This window comes from Piliocolobus tephrosceles, chromosome 9 (assembly GCF_002776525.5).
Source record: "Piliocolobus tephrosceles isolate RC106 chromosome 9, ASM277652v3, whole genome shotgun sequence".
Classification (NCBI taxonomy): domain Eukaryota; kingdom Metazoa; phylum Chordata; class Mammalia; order Primates; family Cercopithecidae; genus Piliocolobus; species Piliocolobus tephrosceles.
The window spans coordinates 38,331,357-38,348,340 of record NC_045442.1 but is presented as its reverse complement, the minus strand read 5'-3'; the positions used below and the strand labels follow the sequence as shown (position 1 = coordinate 38,348,340).

Sequence of the window (16,984 nt, the reverse complement as noted above, 5' to 3'; positions counted from 1 at the left end):
CATTCACTAGGCACCTTCTCTATGTCAAGCCCCGTAACAGGAACTTTTACTACTCGGTCCCACTGAACCCGCAGCCCTGTGAGGAGATTCACGTATCCCCATATTACAACTTGCACTGAAGTTCTCAGATTCTCTCAATTCCCAGGGCTCCTAAGGAAAAAGGAGACCCTGGCACTTTGACTCAGCTTTTACTCTAAAGCAGTTGGGCTTTCCCGGCTGTGACGGGAACTCATTCCCTCACCCGCAGGATGGGACCTGAGGCATCAGGGTCCTTTGACTTCCTGTGGCCACTGGTGCACTGTTTTGCCACAAAGGCTCCTGGGGCCTCCTCCTCAGGGGCCCTAGCAAATGCCTGCCTTTTGAGGTAAAAGTCCTAACATTTGTGCAGGGCTTTCAGACCCACTTGCTCACTTAAACCCAACTCTCTCGCTAAAAAAAAAAAAAAAAAAAACAAAAAAAAAAAAAAAAAAATCCTAGTCTCTGTCATTTCTGCATACTACAGAGAGTTTATTTGTTTATTTACTCACTAGGTCAACATGAGAATCTCTTCCTCCCGAGATCTCCCCACTCCCTGGCAAGTAGCACCCACCACACCTGCCGGTGCTTTTCCCCATAATTCTTCAGCTTTCCTCAGCTCTCTACATGACCCCCGACCTGGCCTGTGAAGAGCATGACCAGTCAACATAAAGGCCACAGATGTTGTCTTCAGAGGGAGAAAGATGTGCATTCCCAACAGGACAGAGCAGACAAGGCACTGCAGAGATGGGGAACAACCCGAGAGACCCAGGGAAGACACACGGGAAGCATGCACGCTAGTGACAGGGGACACGGCTCCAGTCATCACGCAGGCACAGCGGCAGCCAGTGCTGTCCTCAGAGCTCAGAGCTTCAGTGAGAAAGGGAATGTGACTGCTGGGAGGAGACATTCAGAAAAGCCGTGAGGAGGGGAGTCCGGCAAGCTTACGGTACTCGAAACGGCTCCCGTGAGGTCAGGCTCCGAGACTCTGCGGAGGTCCTCCGGGGCAGGAGGGACCAGTGGAGGTGGTGGTGAGAAGGATGGTGGCGTCTGGCTAATGGGGGCAAAGGAGCCAGAGGTGCGGGCTGGCTGGCTGTGGTGGGGCCACCTCTGCAGATGAGGGGGAATGAAATCATCTAGAGTCGGGAAGGTCAGAGGTGAGGTGGCAGAGGCGGTCGCTGGGATTGTGGGGACGCAGCCAAGAGGCCCCAGAGGTGCTGGAGGTCTGGCAGTGCCTTCTTGCCCTCTGTCAGTATCAACCAGGTAGAGAGGGACAACTATTACCTCTGGCTGGGCTGCACTGGAGGAAGTGGCATCCTGTGGAAATAAGGGGGTCGTTATGGAAAGGGGTATGATACGAGGAAAGAATTCCATATTTAAACGGTTGAGAGTGGGCATGCAGTGAGGTACTCTGAGAAACATTTAATCAGTGCCCTTTCCTCAGAGTACATGAGACAGTCGGAGCTGGCCAGCTGGCCTTCTGACACTCCATGACACAGAGGGAACCCCATCCAACTCCGCTTTTCATCCATCTATTTTTGAATCCTTTTAACACTTTATGAGAGAGAAAGAACAACAGAACAGGCAGGCAGGCAGGCTGTGTTTAACCCCACAACACCACCATAGAGCCTGAAAGCTTGGAAGTAAATACAATTTCTTTGGCACCTTGTAATAAAACATGAACAATGAGTATCTCACCATGTTATTAGTCTCTGGATTCCACGCTCCAGCATACTGACACATTTACAGAAAAGAGAGGCAGACAAAGAGAGTACTGTGCTGAGAGGTTCAGACAGAAGAATTCAGGATTCAAGCCACAACAATATTAATGAGGAAAGGGAGGGTAGGGCAGCCCAGTGAACAATGAGCTGCTCACAACAGTTTTGAAAGAGACAGTGGAGAAGACACACAAACATTCCTAATTTCTTGCCTTGGCTGGATAACTCGGCTGCAAAAGGTAAGATTCTTTGCTCTTCCGGTTTTCGGGATCAGAGGTAACCCGGGGGCCTAGCACAGGTGGTCTCACATCTGGGAACGAAGCCCGAGTCCCCAGGGAAGGACTCTCGCCACGGTTAACGGCATCTTTATGGATGTCAAAGAATAGCTTGGGAGGGTCAGGAGGAGGAGCAGGGGGTGGTTTTCCTGTGCCGGCTGTGCGGGAGACAAGGCTGGGAGCCGGTGCTCGGGTGCCCGCAGCCTCCGAGGGAGTGCCTTTGGCAGGGTCACGTGCAACACGAGAGGAGTTTTCTGACGCCGCCAGGCAAATGTTATTGGATAAACAAGGTACATATAAGCTGCTGACCTTTTTAATCCCAACTGCCTCATGACATGGGTTAGAGCTCACATTCTTATGATAAACTGTCCTGGTGGCTGCATAGCGCTGCTGGGGTTGGGATGAAGCACTGGGGAACGTGGAGTCCGGAAGCAAGGAACCAGGGCACACCACACCTTTGGGAGCCGATCCAGCTGCCAGGAGGACAGAGATGGGCTGGGGTTGTGAGGGGTTCTGCTGCCTGGGGGTGCCGAGTGGGATGTAAGGCTTTGGTGAGCTCAGGTAGAGGGAATCCTTGTAGGTACTGTGGATGGTGGGGGACTGCCATGCAAAGCGGTCCTTTTGAGGGAGAGGAGGGCGTGGGGGAGAGAGAACCTTTAGCAGTATTTTCAAGATACGTTATCAAACAGGGAAAAAAGAAAGAGGGAAATGGAAAGAAGGACGATCATTAGAAACGACAGCATAACATGATCTAAGCAAAAACAATTCTTAACACGTTTTTCAGCACATCCTCACGTTAGATTCCTCTTAGTATCCACAGTTCTCTCTGAGTGAAGCCAAAGACTGAATCCCACTCACCTGGAGAGGTAGGCCTGACTCTCCTTTGCATCCAAGGAAGCTGAGCCCAGCCCATAGCAGGCCACATGCTACATCAGTTTTGACACCAATCCTTGGCTGACTGCATCTTTATTAGACGTCCTGACTCAAGAAGGGCGCCAAGTGAACTAAACACCAGTGGGAGAGGCCCCAAAGCCCCCAACTCCCTCTCAAACCTCCTTCCCTCAAGATTTATCTTTGAGCCTTTGGCCTTAGAAGTTTATGTTCACTGGAACTCTTTTGAGTGCCTTTCATTCTTTTCCCTTAGGAAAAGGAGAATTGGAAGAACCATCCTTATTTGTGTTCACAGGAGACAGATGTCTTAATTGAGTCACTGAGATTTAGCACTCAATTCCGTAAGCATAACAAATTAAAGTGCCCTAAGAAGAGAATGCCAAGGATTTTTGAATACACATGTGCTCTTTTCTCAGAGGAAAGAATCTGATGAAGCTAATTATTAGAAGGAAGACAAGCATGAGATTAAAAGCACACAGTCTCCCATTTTTGATGTACACAAAAGAGGGGACCAGGCAATGAAGGACTGAATTGGCCTTTACGGGATTGGACTGTGCCTCGTTTGTCAAAATCCAGCCCCATGCCCATCTCACCCAGCCCACCACCACACAAAGGGAATCAGCCCCAGAGGTCAATGATCAGCCTCAGATTCACAGCTTAAGCCCAAAGCTCTGGTTGCAGGTCCAGAGGCTCGCACAGCATCCCTCTCTTTTCAACACTGCTCCTCTTAGTGTCTCAGTGGAGAAGCGGGTCAGGAAATGGGGTAACCCTCCAGTCTGATCCTCACATCAACAAGAGTCATCTGCCAACCTGTGGCTCAACTGGGAATTAGACTATGAGATGAGGAAACTTCATTTTGCTAGATTTTCTTTTTTGTTTTGTTTTGTTTCGAGATGGAATCTCGCTCTGTCGCCCAGGCTGGAGTGCAGTGATGTGACCTCAACTCACTGCAACCTCTGCCTCCCGGGTTCAAGTGATTCTCCTGTCTCAGCCTCCTGAGTAGCTGGGACTACAGGCACATGACACCACGCCCGGCCAATTTTTTGTATTTTTAGTAGAGACGGGGTTTCACCATGTTAGCCAGGATGGTCTCAATTTCCTGACTTCGTGATCTGCCCACCTCAGCCTCCCAAAGTGCTGGGATTACAGGCATGAGCCACTCACTGCACCTGGCCTAGATTTTCTTTAATGGCTCTTTCTTTTGAGATGGAGTCTCATTCTGTCACCCAGGCTGGAGTGCAGTGGCACGATCTCGGCTCGCTGCAACCTCCGCCTCCCGGGTTCAAGCAATTCTCCTGCCTCAGCCTCCCGAGTAGCTGGGACTACAAGCACATGCCACCACACCTGGCTAATTTTTTGTATTTTTAGTAGAGACGGGGTTTCACCATATTGGCCAGGATGGTCTCGAGCTCCTGGCTTTGTGATCTACCTGCCTCAGCCTCCCAAAGTGCTGGGATTACAGGCGTGAGTGGCTCCTATTTTTAAAGATATCCCAGTTCTAGAAGAAAACCAGAACTTTCCTTCAAATTACACAAGTGAAGTATATTAGAGTTTGGTCAATATCTGGTAAGTGAATTTTGAATTTTGACCAAAAATGAGGAGGGTGCAAGATCTGGGTCTATTTTGAATTTATTTTAAATTTTATTTCATTCTTTTTTTTTGAGACACAGTCTCGCCCTGTTGCCCAGGCTGGAGTGCAATGGTGTGATCTCAGCTCACTGCAACCTCCGCCTCCGGGGTTCAAGCGATTCTCCTGCCTCAGCCCCCTGAGTAGCTAGGATTATAGGTGCCTGCCATCACAACCGGCTAATTTTTGTATTTTTTTTTAGTAAAGATAGGGTTTCACCATGTTGGCCAGACTGGTCTCGAACTCCTGACCTCAAGCGATCCACCCACCTCAGCCTCCCAAAGTGCTGGGATTACAGGCATGAGCCACTGTGTCTGGCCTATTTCATTCTTATATTTGTGGCATACAGGTGGCAAGAAGAAAGAATGTTAGAAAGGGTGAATAGGTGAAAAATATTTAAAAGTTTTATGGGTTGGGCACTGTGGCTTAAGCCTGTAATCCCAGCACTTTGGAAGACCAAGGCAGAAGGACCACTTGAGCTCAGGAGTCTGAGACCAGCCTGGGCAATACAGTGAGACTCTGTCTCTACAAAAATTTAAAAAAGAAATAGCTAGGTGTGGTGGCACACACCTGTAGCCCCAGCTACTAAGGAGGCTGAGGAGGGAGGATTGCTTGAGCCCAGGAGGTCAAGGTTGCAGGGAGCTGTGATGGCACCTCTGCACTCCAGCCTAGGTGACAGAGCAAGACTGTCAAAAATAAAAAAAAAAAAAAGTTTTATGAGTCCAGATTAGACCATCAACCCAGGAACAGTAAATAACCTGTTCCTTAAACTCAGTTTTCAAGGTACAAATAAGCTCATTGGAGAAGCAGCTCACTTGGATATCCTTGGCTAATTCAATGCCTATCCTTTCCACAGGGCACCCATGGCAGTACTAGTGAATATGTACCAGCCAAGAAAAACAAAATAAATAGCCCCTCTCTAGTAGTAAGCAACAGCAAAAGCTTTCAGGTGAACTCATTTGGTTTCAGTGAACATGTTTACAGACTAAACGATTCCAGAAACAAAGCACTTGGGCTAGCATGCACCAAAGGGACTGGCGGGTATGCTGATAATGGCAGTAGGGAGGTAAGCAAAAGACCATTTTGATTTGAGCTCAGATTTACTTTTACTTTCAGCTCAAATGTCCCATATGTGATTTCTTCTTGTCCAAAGATAGAAATCAGCTTCAGTGAGTTTCTAACTTATTTCGGCTCTCACCATATATGGTGCCAGGGATGCATTACATCAGGCATGAGCCTTCCCAGGGCTTTGACCCTGTAGAGAGGACGCTTCCCCAGAGCATCAACAGTGCACTCAGATCCAAAGGTCTCCTGCCCTGGGGCTTCTTTTAGTCCTGAAGAAGAAAGGGGACAGGCACAGTGACTTTACATGCAGGGAACTACTTTTTGTTGCAAACATTGTGGGAACCACACAGGCAGTTTGCATTCTGCCCAGCTGGCTACAAATGAAATTCTATTTATCTTTTTAGAAGGTGGGTCAGTAAAAATATGAGGCTTCTGGAAAATCATGGTATGTTTATAGTTTATACAGTTCTGTAAACTACCAATTCCCTTGTCTAAGCCACTGCATACTTAAAGCTTTGGCAATCACTATACAGACAAGAAGTCATGTTTCCATTTAGAAAACACATCTAAGAGGTAATGCGCGACCTAAAGATTCCTGAAATTTGAATGGCTGATTTTACACTGAATATGCAGGATAAAAACCTCTTTATCAGCAATTTACCAGGTTCCCTTAAAGGGAACCCCAATAAAAGGAAAATTCTTGGATAGTGACAGATAAGAAAACACGCTTTGTAAAAGATATTATAGGGTGTTCACCCTTATCAACCTCTTGAGGGCAATGTTTCACACAGTGATCTGAACACCACGGAGATGCTCAATAAAGCTGTGTTAAATAAATCTATTTTAAAAGAATTTTTATTTACTTCACATGCTTTTAAAATTATCTTTTCAAAAGAGCTGCTTAAGAAGCCAAAAAGAATTACTGAGTTGCCCTTTGAACTAAGTCACTGATAATAGAAGAGGACATGCTTCCACATTTGCTCTGAATCAATCAGCACTGTTTCTTAATCTGCATAGAGCTGATGGCATCCATTCTTGAGATGGTTGAAAAGTAGTATGTCTGCCACAGGCAGCACATTTATACACTGTGAGAGGGTTTAGGAAAGGGAAAACCAGGGCAAGTCATTTACCGGACAAGTGACCTCCCCAGTCCCTGTGTCTAATGAGGACTTCAAAAAGCCAGGCTCACTTACAGCTCCTGGTTCTAACCAGTGACCCAGGATGCATATGGCTGTACCTAGAGAGGCAAGTGATGGCAGGTGGCAGAAAGGCTAAATGTGTTTGTTGCTCAGCATACAAGGCAGACAATTAAGCAACCAATTCCACGCTGGGGAAGATAAGCATCTATAGAGAGGGAGAAAAATATCATCTCTGATTCAGCTTCATTTCAGCAGCAAATGCAATTTTACATCCTCAGGAGCAGGAACGAGAGGATCATTGGAGAAGTAGGGTGGGAACTAGGAAGGACCTGCAGAATTTCCAGACCCCTTCTGAGTTCAGGGAACACCTTCACAGAAGGAAGGCACAGGGAAGTAGACCACACAAGGAACACATTTCTGCAATAGTTTTTGAGCAGCACAGCTTCCTTTAAGAGAAAGGACTAGGCTAGGTGTGGTGTCTCACATCTATAATCCCAACACTTTGGGAAGCCACAGTGGGAGAACGGCTTGAGGCCAGCCATCGGAGGCTTCAGTGAGCTACGATGATACCATTGCACTCGTCCTGGGCAACAGATACAGACCCTGACTCCAAAAGAGAGAGAGGAAGACAGAAAGAGAGAGAGGGGAGAGAGAGAGAGAGAGAGAGAAAGGAGTAGTAGTCGATTCCACAGACGTGGCTCCTGTATGCAAAAATGTTCATCACAGATCACCTAAATTAAAACATGGTCTATTCCCTTTATCAAAATGACAAAGTAACAACAGGAGAGGGAAGGAAGAAAAATCAAGAAAGCCATCTAGGGGGAAAGACTTAAGCAAAAGTATCGTTACTCCAATTTGTACAGCTTTGGGGGATTTTCTTTTGTAGGATACAGCTGGGCTGTACCGCCATTTTGCCTGTTCCTGGGTTGCTGGACTTAGAGCCTGGCCACAGCTTCCTGATCTTAATCTGTAAGGATACTATTGCTGGAGTTCTTACAGCCCCATCTCCAGAAAACAATTGGAATAAACACAAGATGCATTCTTCTCTCGAATATTACGCTCTAAAGAATTTTTTTAAAAAAAAATCTCAGATCTTTTTCCTACGTATCCAAGGCTAAATGAATTCCCTCTTTCAGAACACTTCTACATACATAACAAACCTAAATAGGCATCAAGGCCTATTTCCAACACCCAGGTACAGACCAACCTCATTCCATGCCTCTGCTTCCCTTGACCCCAACTTTCCCTTAGCACGGTCCTTGTAGAGCTTATCTGGAGTTGTCCAAAAGCTTGAAACCTACTCCATTATCCAGTTGGGGAAGCAGGAAGTCACCAGTCTAAGTTAAGAGACTCAAGAACAGGTACCACTCACCAGTCCCCACCCTGCCCTTGGGCACATGCCTACCTGGGACTTGTCGGAAGGAAGATTGGGATGCACACTCCTGTAGCCCTTGGCAGCAAGTGAAGATGGCTGGGCATTTCCATTGGCATCAGCACTGGAAGAAAGCCTCCACTCATCTGAGAAATAGGGAGGAAAAAAACCTCTCACTCACAGGGAATAAATAACTCCCCGGTTCCCCTGTAACTCCGGGGTCCTTAGTAGAAGGCCAGAAAGGTGAGAATGCAAGAGAAGCCATACCTGCTGAAGAAGGCTCTGGCTCCAGACCTACACGTGGTGCAGAAAGGATGAAAACAAGAAAAGGGGAAAAACAGAAATGGTTACATTTGCAGGAAACAAGCATGAACTGCATAGAAGGTTGAAAATCCAGCACCCCGTTGTCTGACACAAAATGCCCTCAGTCACGATGGCCTGATTACCATAGGAACCCACTCAAAACCATGATGTGCTCACAGGCACTGACCTTTGAAAACACAAGACTCACATTCACAGGGATGAAGAAACAATTGTTACTTGACATTCTTATTTTACAGACAAAAAGGCAACAGAATTCTCTACTGTCCAGTCCCTACTCACTGCCTCTCATTCCCCTTCCTTGAGCCTGCTGTGGGCTCAGAATGACCGCTCCCAACCAACTAACAAGCACAGGAGAGAGAGAAGTGGATAAACACTTTTTCCAGGGGTGATGGTGCTGGGCTAAGGGACAGAACATGACTTAAGCCAGGAGGTATCTGCTGTGATAAAGACTTTTTTTCTCCCTGCCTGCTTTTCTTCTTTCCATTAAATGAGCCACATAAACATTTCAAAATCTAATCACCCTTCTTGAGTGTTCATCACATCACAAAGCACCCTTGTCTCCCTTCAGCCTTTCCACCGTCTGATGCATTTCAGAGACCCTAAACTTCTCCTAGTTTGATCCACATAGCACGTAGCACCATGAGGCAGCAGACTGCAGTGGTTACGAACCTGACTGGAAAGGCAGCTGGGCCTCAATTCATATCCTGGGTCTACCACCTAAGGGTTCCATGACCCTGAGCAAGTTATAAGCCTCAGTTTGCCCATCTGAAAAATGGAGATAATGATATGCCTGTTTTATAAGTGTTGTTAATAAGAACATATATGCATGCGAAATGCTTACCACAGTGCTTGACAAAGTTCAGAAAATGTTTGCTATTTATTATCTACTGTATCATCTCTTGTCTCTACTCTCTATCCTTGATCTAACCCAGGGGCCCAGAGACTTTTTTCTATAGAGGACCAGATAGTAAATATTTTAGGTTTGATGGGCCATATGGTCTCAGATGCAACTACTTGGCTTTGCTATTGTAGGACAAAGGCAGCCACAGATGACATGTAAATGAATGAGCATGGCTGTGTTCCATTAAACCTTTATTTATGGACACTAAAATCTGAATTTCATAAAATTTTCATGTGGCATACAATACCATTCTTCTTTTGATTTTTCTTTCAACCATTAAAAAATGTAAAAGCCATTCTTAGCTCGAGGGCTGTACAAAAAAAGGCACAGGCCAGATTCCGCTCACAGCCATGGTTTGCCAATCCCTAATGTAGCCAAGTCTTAACCCCTTCCTCTCCCAGGCTGTCTCCTCTTGCCTTATCATGTAGAAAAAGAGGGACTAATACTGCAGTTTCACTGCCCAAGCCTCCATTTTAATGTGGGTCCCTCAGGGGCTAGATATGGGCTTTCCAGATGCCAAGTTGAGATTTACAGACATTTACTGAACACCTCTCTAAGTGCCACTGTGAGTCACTGTTACCCCTACTTAGTTTTAGTTCAGTGTACACAACAACTCTGTGAAGTAGGTAATCACTCTCCTTCATGGATGAGGAAACAGAGAGGCCAACTGACTTGCCCAAAGTCACACAGCCAGGAAGTGACAAAGCAGTCAGCCCAAGTCTCCAGAATCCAAACCTAGCACCCTGCCTACCACCTCCACAGCCACCAGCATCCCCATCAGCCATGAAGAGGATGCTATGCTTCAGAGAGGTGGTGGGAGCCAAAAACAGCTGGAGCAAAAGGCAAGGTAGGGTAAAGGTTCTGAGTGATTGGCATTCACGTATAGCAGTGGTGTGGCTGCATCAGGGCTTGCGGAAACACAGGTGGCTGGGCCTGGCTCCCAGCGCTTCTGATGCAGTGTGAGGTGAGGCCCAAGAATTTGCATTTCTAACAAGTTTGCAGGTGATGCTGAGACTGCCAGTCCATAATCGACACCAGGAGAACCACCGATGAGAGGTACACTCAAAAACTTCCTTATTCTGGAAAACTAGCTGTATCCATTTTATTTTTCCCCCTTTAAAACAGTTTTTAAATTCAGCTACATATTCTTTTAGCAGGCTGCCTGTTACATTTCTGCCACTTCCTTACGGACAATTCACTGCTATTTGTCTTCTCCACCCCACAAAAACCACATGCGGTTGGCCCTCGATACCCACGGATTCCGCATCTGTGAATTCAACCAACCATGGATCAAATATTGGGGGAGAAAACAAAAAATAAGAAAACAATAATAATATAACATTAAAAAATACAGAATAACAACTATTTACATAGCACTTACATTATATTAGGTATTATAAGTGATCTAGAGATTATTTAAAATATACAGGAGAATGTGCATAGGTTATGTACAAATACAATGTCATTTTATATAAGGGACTTGAGCATCCTCAGATTTTGGTACCTGTGAAGGTCCTGGAACCAATCACTGGCAGATACCGAGGGACGACCACAGTTGGGAAAGGTACAGGACATACGTTTTGCTCACATACTGCAATGTACCGGCTTGTATGACCAGGAGCAAGTTCACCAGCCATGCTAAATTTTACTTTTCTCATCTACAAAATGTAATCCTTACCCTATACTCCTCACAGGGAGTATGATCCTTTGATTCTCTCCAATTGAAGAATTGGAGAATCTTTGAGAATCAAAGATCAGGTACGTGAAAGTACCTCTGAGTGCACCACACTCCCTGTTGCATCCAGACGGCTTCCTGGCCCAGAGCTCCCCTCACACCTGGCAGGCCCTTAAATACCTGGTGACATGCCGTGACAACGGTCCACTTCCTCCCTCACAGCTATCACTTGTACTGTTCCATCTTCTTTTCTAAGTTGCTATTTCTAGTCCACCTTTGTCAAATAAGTCTATCAAATTTATTAGATTTATGCATATACTGACGTCAACAGGTTCTGAATGAAGGGCTATCTAATGAAGCATGTAAACTTCGTACATGGAACTGGGGACACATTGTTTTGCCCACTTTCTGGTTCTCAGTTGGGTTGGTTCTATTCAAGTGACACTAGCAAACAGCTATGCCATGGAAAGCTGAGATGTGAACTGTTCGTCCAAACCTCCAGGTATCATGAAACCTCCAGGTATCACTGTGACATCAGATTGCCTAGTTTCAGCCCTGAGTCTCTTGCTAATTGCATATCCTGTGGCAAATGACCTGGCCACATCTGTGAAATGGAGATAATATCTACCTCTTTTGAATCATGAGGACTAAATGAAAGTATCTGGCATAAAGCATGTGTTTTGCAAAATCAGAATTCAAAGCATAAGGGGGAAAAATAACCATGGACAAAAATGAGCATTGTTGATCTCTGCCGTGTGATAAATAGCTTTAAGAACATAAGATCCTTAGGGATACATCCACTTTTTCCTCTCACTCCAAGTCTTTAAAACTGTTCCCCTTCCCCTATCCCAAAAACGCAGTTCCCAGGACCTCTTAAATGTTCCTTTCTTCCTTGTTAAAGGAGAGCTGTATTTCTGACATCTTACTATCCTTCATCTATTACCTCATCTTCTGAACCTGGAAGGTTGGTAGCAGCCTGAGGCCATTTGTGCCTGTGTGTAGCAGTATGAAATTTTGCACACATAATCATCCATTATTAACTCCTGATTGAAGAGACTGTCAAAATGCTTCTTTCAATAAACATTACCTTACAGCTCCCAAGGTAGGGGGAGTGCCTTGGAAAGTTGGATCCTAGAGAGCTTTTGCAGTCCTGAGAGACCTATCCTTTCTGCAAGAAGCATAATTTACTTTGCCTTATCTTTTCCTCCAGCTGTTCTTTATTTCAATCTTTTCTAGCCTGTGGCTGTAGCCTCCTGATATTTTATTTTATCTCATTCTATGCTAATTTCATTTTGACCTGTTTTAAAGTCTTTTGCTGATCAGTCAATTCTTCTTGGGATCTTAGGATAATTTTCATTGACTGAGTCTTGATGTGTTCTGATAAGAGTATTTAAGAGGTAGATGACAGATGTTAATAGTAAGTCTAAGGGTGTTCCAAATCTTATTTGTGTTTATTTTGTATTCATGCTGTATAGTACAGAATTTAACTTTATCCAAAAAGAAGTCTGGCCTTGGCCCTCAGCTTCTGGGATGTAATCTCTGAGCTCCTGGAAAGTCCTGCCTGATAGGAGTGATTTTGTTTATCTGGGACTTTGAGTCACACCAACTATGTGACTTGGGGTGGGGCCTTTGAGCCACCAGGAGCTCGATGGATTAGGAAGTTGGACTGGAGACTGAGATCTGCCCTGTGGGCAGTGGATCATGCCTATGTAATGGAGCCACAGTAAAAATCCTGAACACAAAGGCTCGGGTACATTTCCTGGTCGAAAAAAATGCTCTGAGAACACTGTCACACATCACTGCTGGGAAATAATATGTCCTGACTCCACGCACAGTGGGCAACAGAAGCTCCGCATTTGGTACCTTTTCCAGACTCCACCCTATGTGCATCTTCTTGCCTTTTAAAATCTGTATCCTTTCCCTGTAATAAACCATAACCCGGAGCGTAGCAGCTTTCAATATGTTATGTGAGTCCCTCTAGCATTGCACCAAATCTGATAGCGCTTTTGGGAATCCCCTGAACTTGCAACTGGCGTCAGAAGGGAGGGTGCACTCTCGTGAGGACTTTTCCCTCCAACTTCTCAGTTGGCCCTAATGTTCATACGTGTACTCATCAAAAACACTCACATTTAATGGAGGTACGGGGTACCTTTAACTGCTTCAATGTTAACCTTCCTATGGTACCTTTTTGCTGCTGCCATTTCTGGAGAGCAAAAGTGAAAGTCAAACCAGAGGAAATAATTTGACTGTGGGTCCAAGAATCTTTATGTCCAAAGCTAACTTTGCATTCAAGAATCAGGCAGTAAGGACCGGAGCCAACTGGTACAGAATTAACAAAATATAAGGGCTGAACTGGACCCTGGCATCTAAGTCAGAACACAGGAATTGATATATCAAGCCACAAGATCTTTAGACTATACCAAACGGGAAGCTTGGTATCACACCCACCACCAGCTCAGGCTCCCTGTCTGGAGTGAAAACAACCTGACCTGGGACATGATCAAGTCACTCTGAACCAATATAGCCGACACTCAGACCTGGTGTGGCAATGAGGTAAGGAGGCAGGGATAAGGTGATGAGGTTTCTCCTGGGGGCAGGGAGTCGGTATTAAGATTACTGCTATTCCTTTCAGATGGTTCTGATCCAAAAACTAAGGTCCACATTCAGAGATGAGGAGGTTGATCAGGAAGCTGTGGTCAGGGATCTTGAGTTAAGCCATCACTTGAATGGAGGAGTCTGGAGAATGAGTGTCAACTGGGCAATTTCCAGGGCTCTCTCTGTCACTCCACCCCCGAGAATGTCTCCATTCTCTCAAAGTTCATGTGGATGCAGATGGCTTCCAAATCCACACATTGGACTCCAAATTCCCAAATTCCCATTAGAAACATTCTCCTGGAAGTCCTTCCCTTGCCAAGAAACTCAACATATCAAAAGATGGAATTCAACATTCTTTTCAGCACTTTTTTCACAAATCCCTCCACCTCCATGAGTGCCACAATTACTCTCCTAGCCAACTAGGGAAGACATCTCCTGGGCCACAGGGAGCCACCTCTCTGTGGTCCTTAAACACACCACAAGGAGCCCTGCTCATTTCATTCTCCAAAAGGCACTTTGATCCTCATCCTCTGCTCTTCACTCCCATTGCCACCATGCTAGGGTGAGACCCTCATGGCTTCAAACTGAAATTATTTCAAATCTTTAACAAGCCTCTTGACCTGCAGGAACTAGAATGGTTACCCTTAAAGAGCACTTGCTTTGGGCCTGTGCCAAATGCTTGACACGAAAGAGCTCATTTAGCCGGGTGCGGTGGCTCATGCCTGTAATCCCAGCATTTTGGGAGGCCAAGGCAGGTGGATCATGAGGTCAGGAATTTGAGACCAGCCTGGTCAACATAGTGAAACCCCATCTCTACTAAAAATACAAAAAAAAAAAAAAAAAAAAAGAGTAGCCAGGTGTGGTGGCGGGCGCCTATAGTCCCAGCTACTTGGGAGGCTGAGGCAAAAGAATCATTTGAACCCAGGAGGCAGAGGCTGCAGTGAGCTGAGATCGTACCACTGCACTCCAGCCTGGGTGACAGAGTGAGACTCCATCTCAAAAAAAAAAAAAAAAAGCTAATTGAATCTCAACAACTCTGTTATGGTCATCTCCAATTTACAAATAAGGCAACTGAAGCCCTGTAAGGTGGAGTAATTTGTCCATATCACAAAGACAGTAAGTGGCAGTGCTCAACCTCAGTAGAGAACTGTGTGAAACCAGAACTATATCAACTCTTCCAGGCGAGGGGGTTGGGACAAGGACTAGAAATAGGGGCACTGCTGAAACGTGGGTATCAGAGGGCCAGGTAGGGACTAGAGCTTCCAATCCAGGCAAATAATCAGCAACCTGGACACCTATAGGCATTGAAGAAGGTAGCAAACAGGGAACAAGTCAGAGAGGAAGCAGAGAGAGCAGCTGGGGGACAAATGCTGTCCCTGGTGAGAAGGGAGGGAGCCAGACGCCATCTGACATTAGCTATCTGCAAAGGCATTGGGAGTAGGAAGCAATCCTTGGCAAGAGCCATCCACCACCTCACACTTGGGCTCCCAGTCCAGACTGGGCATGGCTGTCTGCAAATACTGCTGAAAACTGTTATAATGAAGCCAGGGAAGGCCCAGGAGCTCCCGGGCCCCAGGATGGGACAATAGACTGGTACAGGCCAGCAAGTTGTCAATCTGGAGGTTGTCATGGACACTGTCAGAGTCAAGAGCCAGCAGGATGCTAGCCAATAGGTAGCAAAGTAAGGGGACAAGATTGCCATTCCTGAATTGTCTATACTCACATTCTCTCTTTTTTTTTTTTCTTTCTGAGATAGAATCGTGCTCTGTCTTCCAGGCTAGAGTGCAGTGGCGTGATCTCACTCACTGCAACCTTTGCCTCCTGGGTTCAAGCAATTCTTCTGCCTCAGCCTCCCAAGTACCTGGGATTACAGGCATGCACCACCATGCTTGGCTGATTTCTGTATTTTTAGTAGAGATGGGGTTTCACCATGTTGGCCAGGCTGGTCTTGAACTTCTGGTCTCAAGTGATCCGCCCACCTCAGCCTCCCAAAGTGCTGGGATTACAGGTATGAGCCACTGTGCCAGGCTTACTGACATCCTCTTTTAAGCCCACTCCCCAGTGTTAACCCATTCTAGCCTGCTTCGTTCGCATCAATGAGCATGTGGGGTTTTTTTGTTTCCTCTACTCAAACCCAGCTTGTTCCTTTTCATCCAAACTGCCCTCCTGTACCATCTTCAATTTATCACCAATCAAAAGGATTCCATTTGTGTCAGGCTAACTTCCAAACTTCCTAAGGTCACAGAGCATTCTGGAGCTAGAAAGGCTTGGAAAGCATCTGGCCCAAGTTCCTCATACTCGATATGGGCTCATAGACACTAGGACTTACCCACAGCCCGAAAGCAAGATGGCTGACTCCACGTCCACACCTGACTCCTGTTGCAACATACTGCCTTTTGCCCTCACCTAATGCACCTAGAATTGCTCTCTTTTCCTCCTTTCTCATCACAATTCCAAGTGACTCACTCAGCACCTGGCACACAGATAACGCTGAATGAATGTATGCTTATTTGGATTCAATGATCTCAATTTACAAAGATGAACTTACTGTAAGGTGTGAATGACTGATAGCTATCCCTTAATTCTTCCGAGTATAGTATTTGCATTTTTTTTTTTTTTTTTTTTGGGGGGGACGGAGTCTCGCTCTGTCGCCCAGGCTGGAGTGCAGTGGCCGGATCTCGGCTCACTGCAAGCTCCGCCTCCTGGGTTTACGCCATTCTCCTGCCTCAGCCTCCCGAGTAGCTGGGACTACAGGCGCCTGCCACCTCGCCCGCCTGGTTTTTTTGCATTTTTTTAGTAGAGACGGGGTTTCACCGTGTTAGCCAGGATGGTCTCGATCTCCTGACCTCGTGATCCGCCCGTCTTGGCCTCCCAAAGTGCTGGGATTACAGGCTTGAGCCACCGCGCCTGGCCAATATTTGCATTTTAAAACAATCTGGTGATGGTTTGGTGAAAAAGATTTGGTGAAGTTTCTTTTCACCAAATTAGTTGGTAGAAATTTGTAAGACACAAACATATTTTAGGATAAGAGAGTGTTTCCAAAAGTGCCTCAAATCCACACACAGGGCTGGGCATGGAGGTTCACACCTGTAATCCCAGCACTTTGCCAGGCCGAGGCAGGTGAATCACTTGAGCCTACAAGTTCAACACCAGCCCGGGCAACATGGAGAAACTCTGTCTCTACAAAAAATATAAAAATTAGCCAAGTGTGGTGGCGTGCACCTCAGCTACTTGGGAGGCTGAGGTGGGAGGACAGATTGAGCCTGGGAGGTCGAGGCTGCAGTGAGCAATGACTGCATCACTGTACTCCAGGCTGGGCAACAGAGTGAGACCCTGTCAAAAAAAAAACAAAAGAAAAAACAAATCCACACACGGTACTGGTAGCAC

General features: G+C 46.1%; 1 protein-coding gene across 2 annotated transcripts in view; it reads right to left on the bottom strand.

Annotated features, from left to right (window-relative positions):
- Positions 1–16,984, bottom strand: part of SORBS1 (sorbin and SH3 domain containing 1) — a 252,584-nt gene that overhangs the window by 104,185 nt on the left and 131,415 nt on the right. The window contains exons 6-8 of one of the 2 annotated variants that reach the window (XM_023206238.1): positions 8,370–8,396; positions 8,136–8,248; positions 964–1,332 (exon numbers count right to left, since the gene is read on the bottom strand). In XM_023206238.1, coding sequence (XP_023062006.1) covers positions 964–1,332; positions 8,136–8,248; positions 8,370–8,396 — 509 coding nt within the window. The remainder of the gene's footprint in view (positions 1–963; positions 1,333–8,135; positions 8,249–8,369; positions 8,397–16,984) is intronic. The other variant, XM_023206236.1, reaches the window with a different exon arrangement.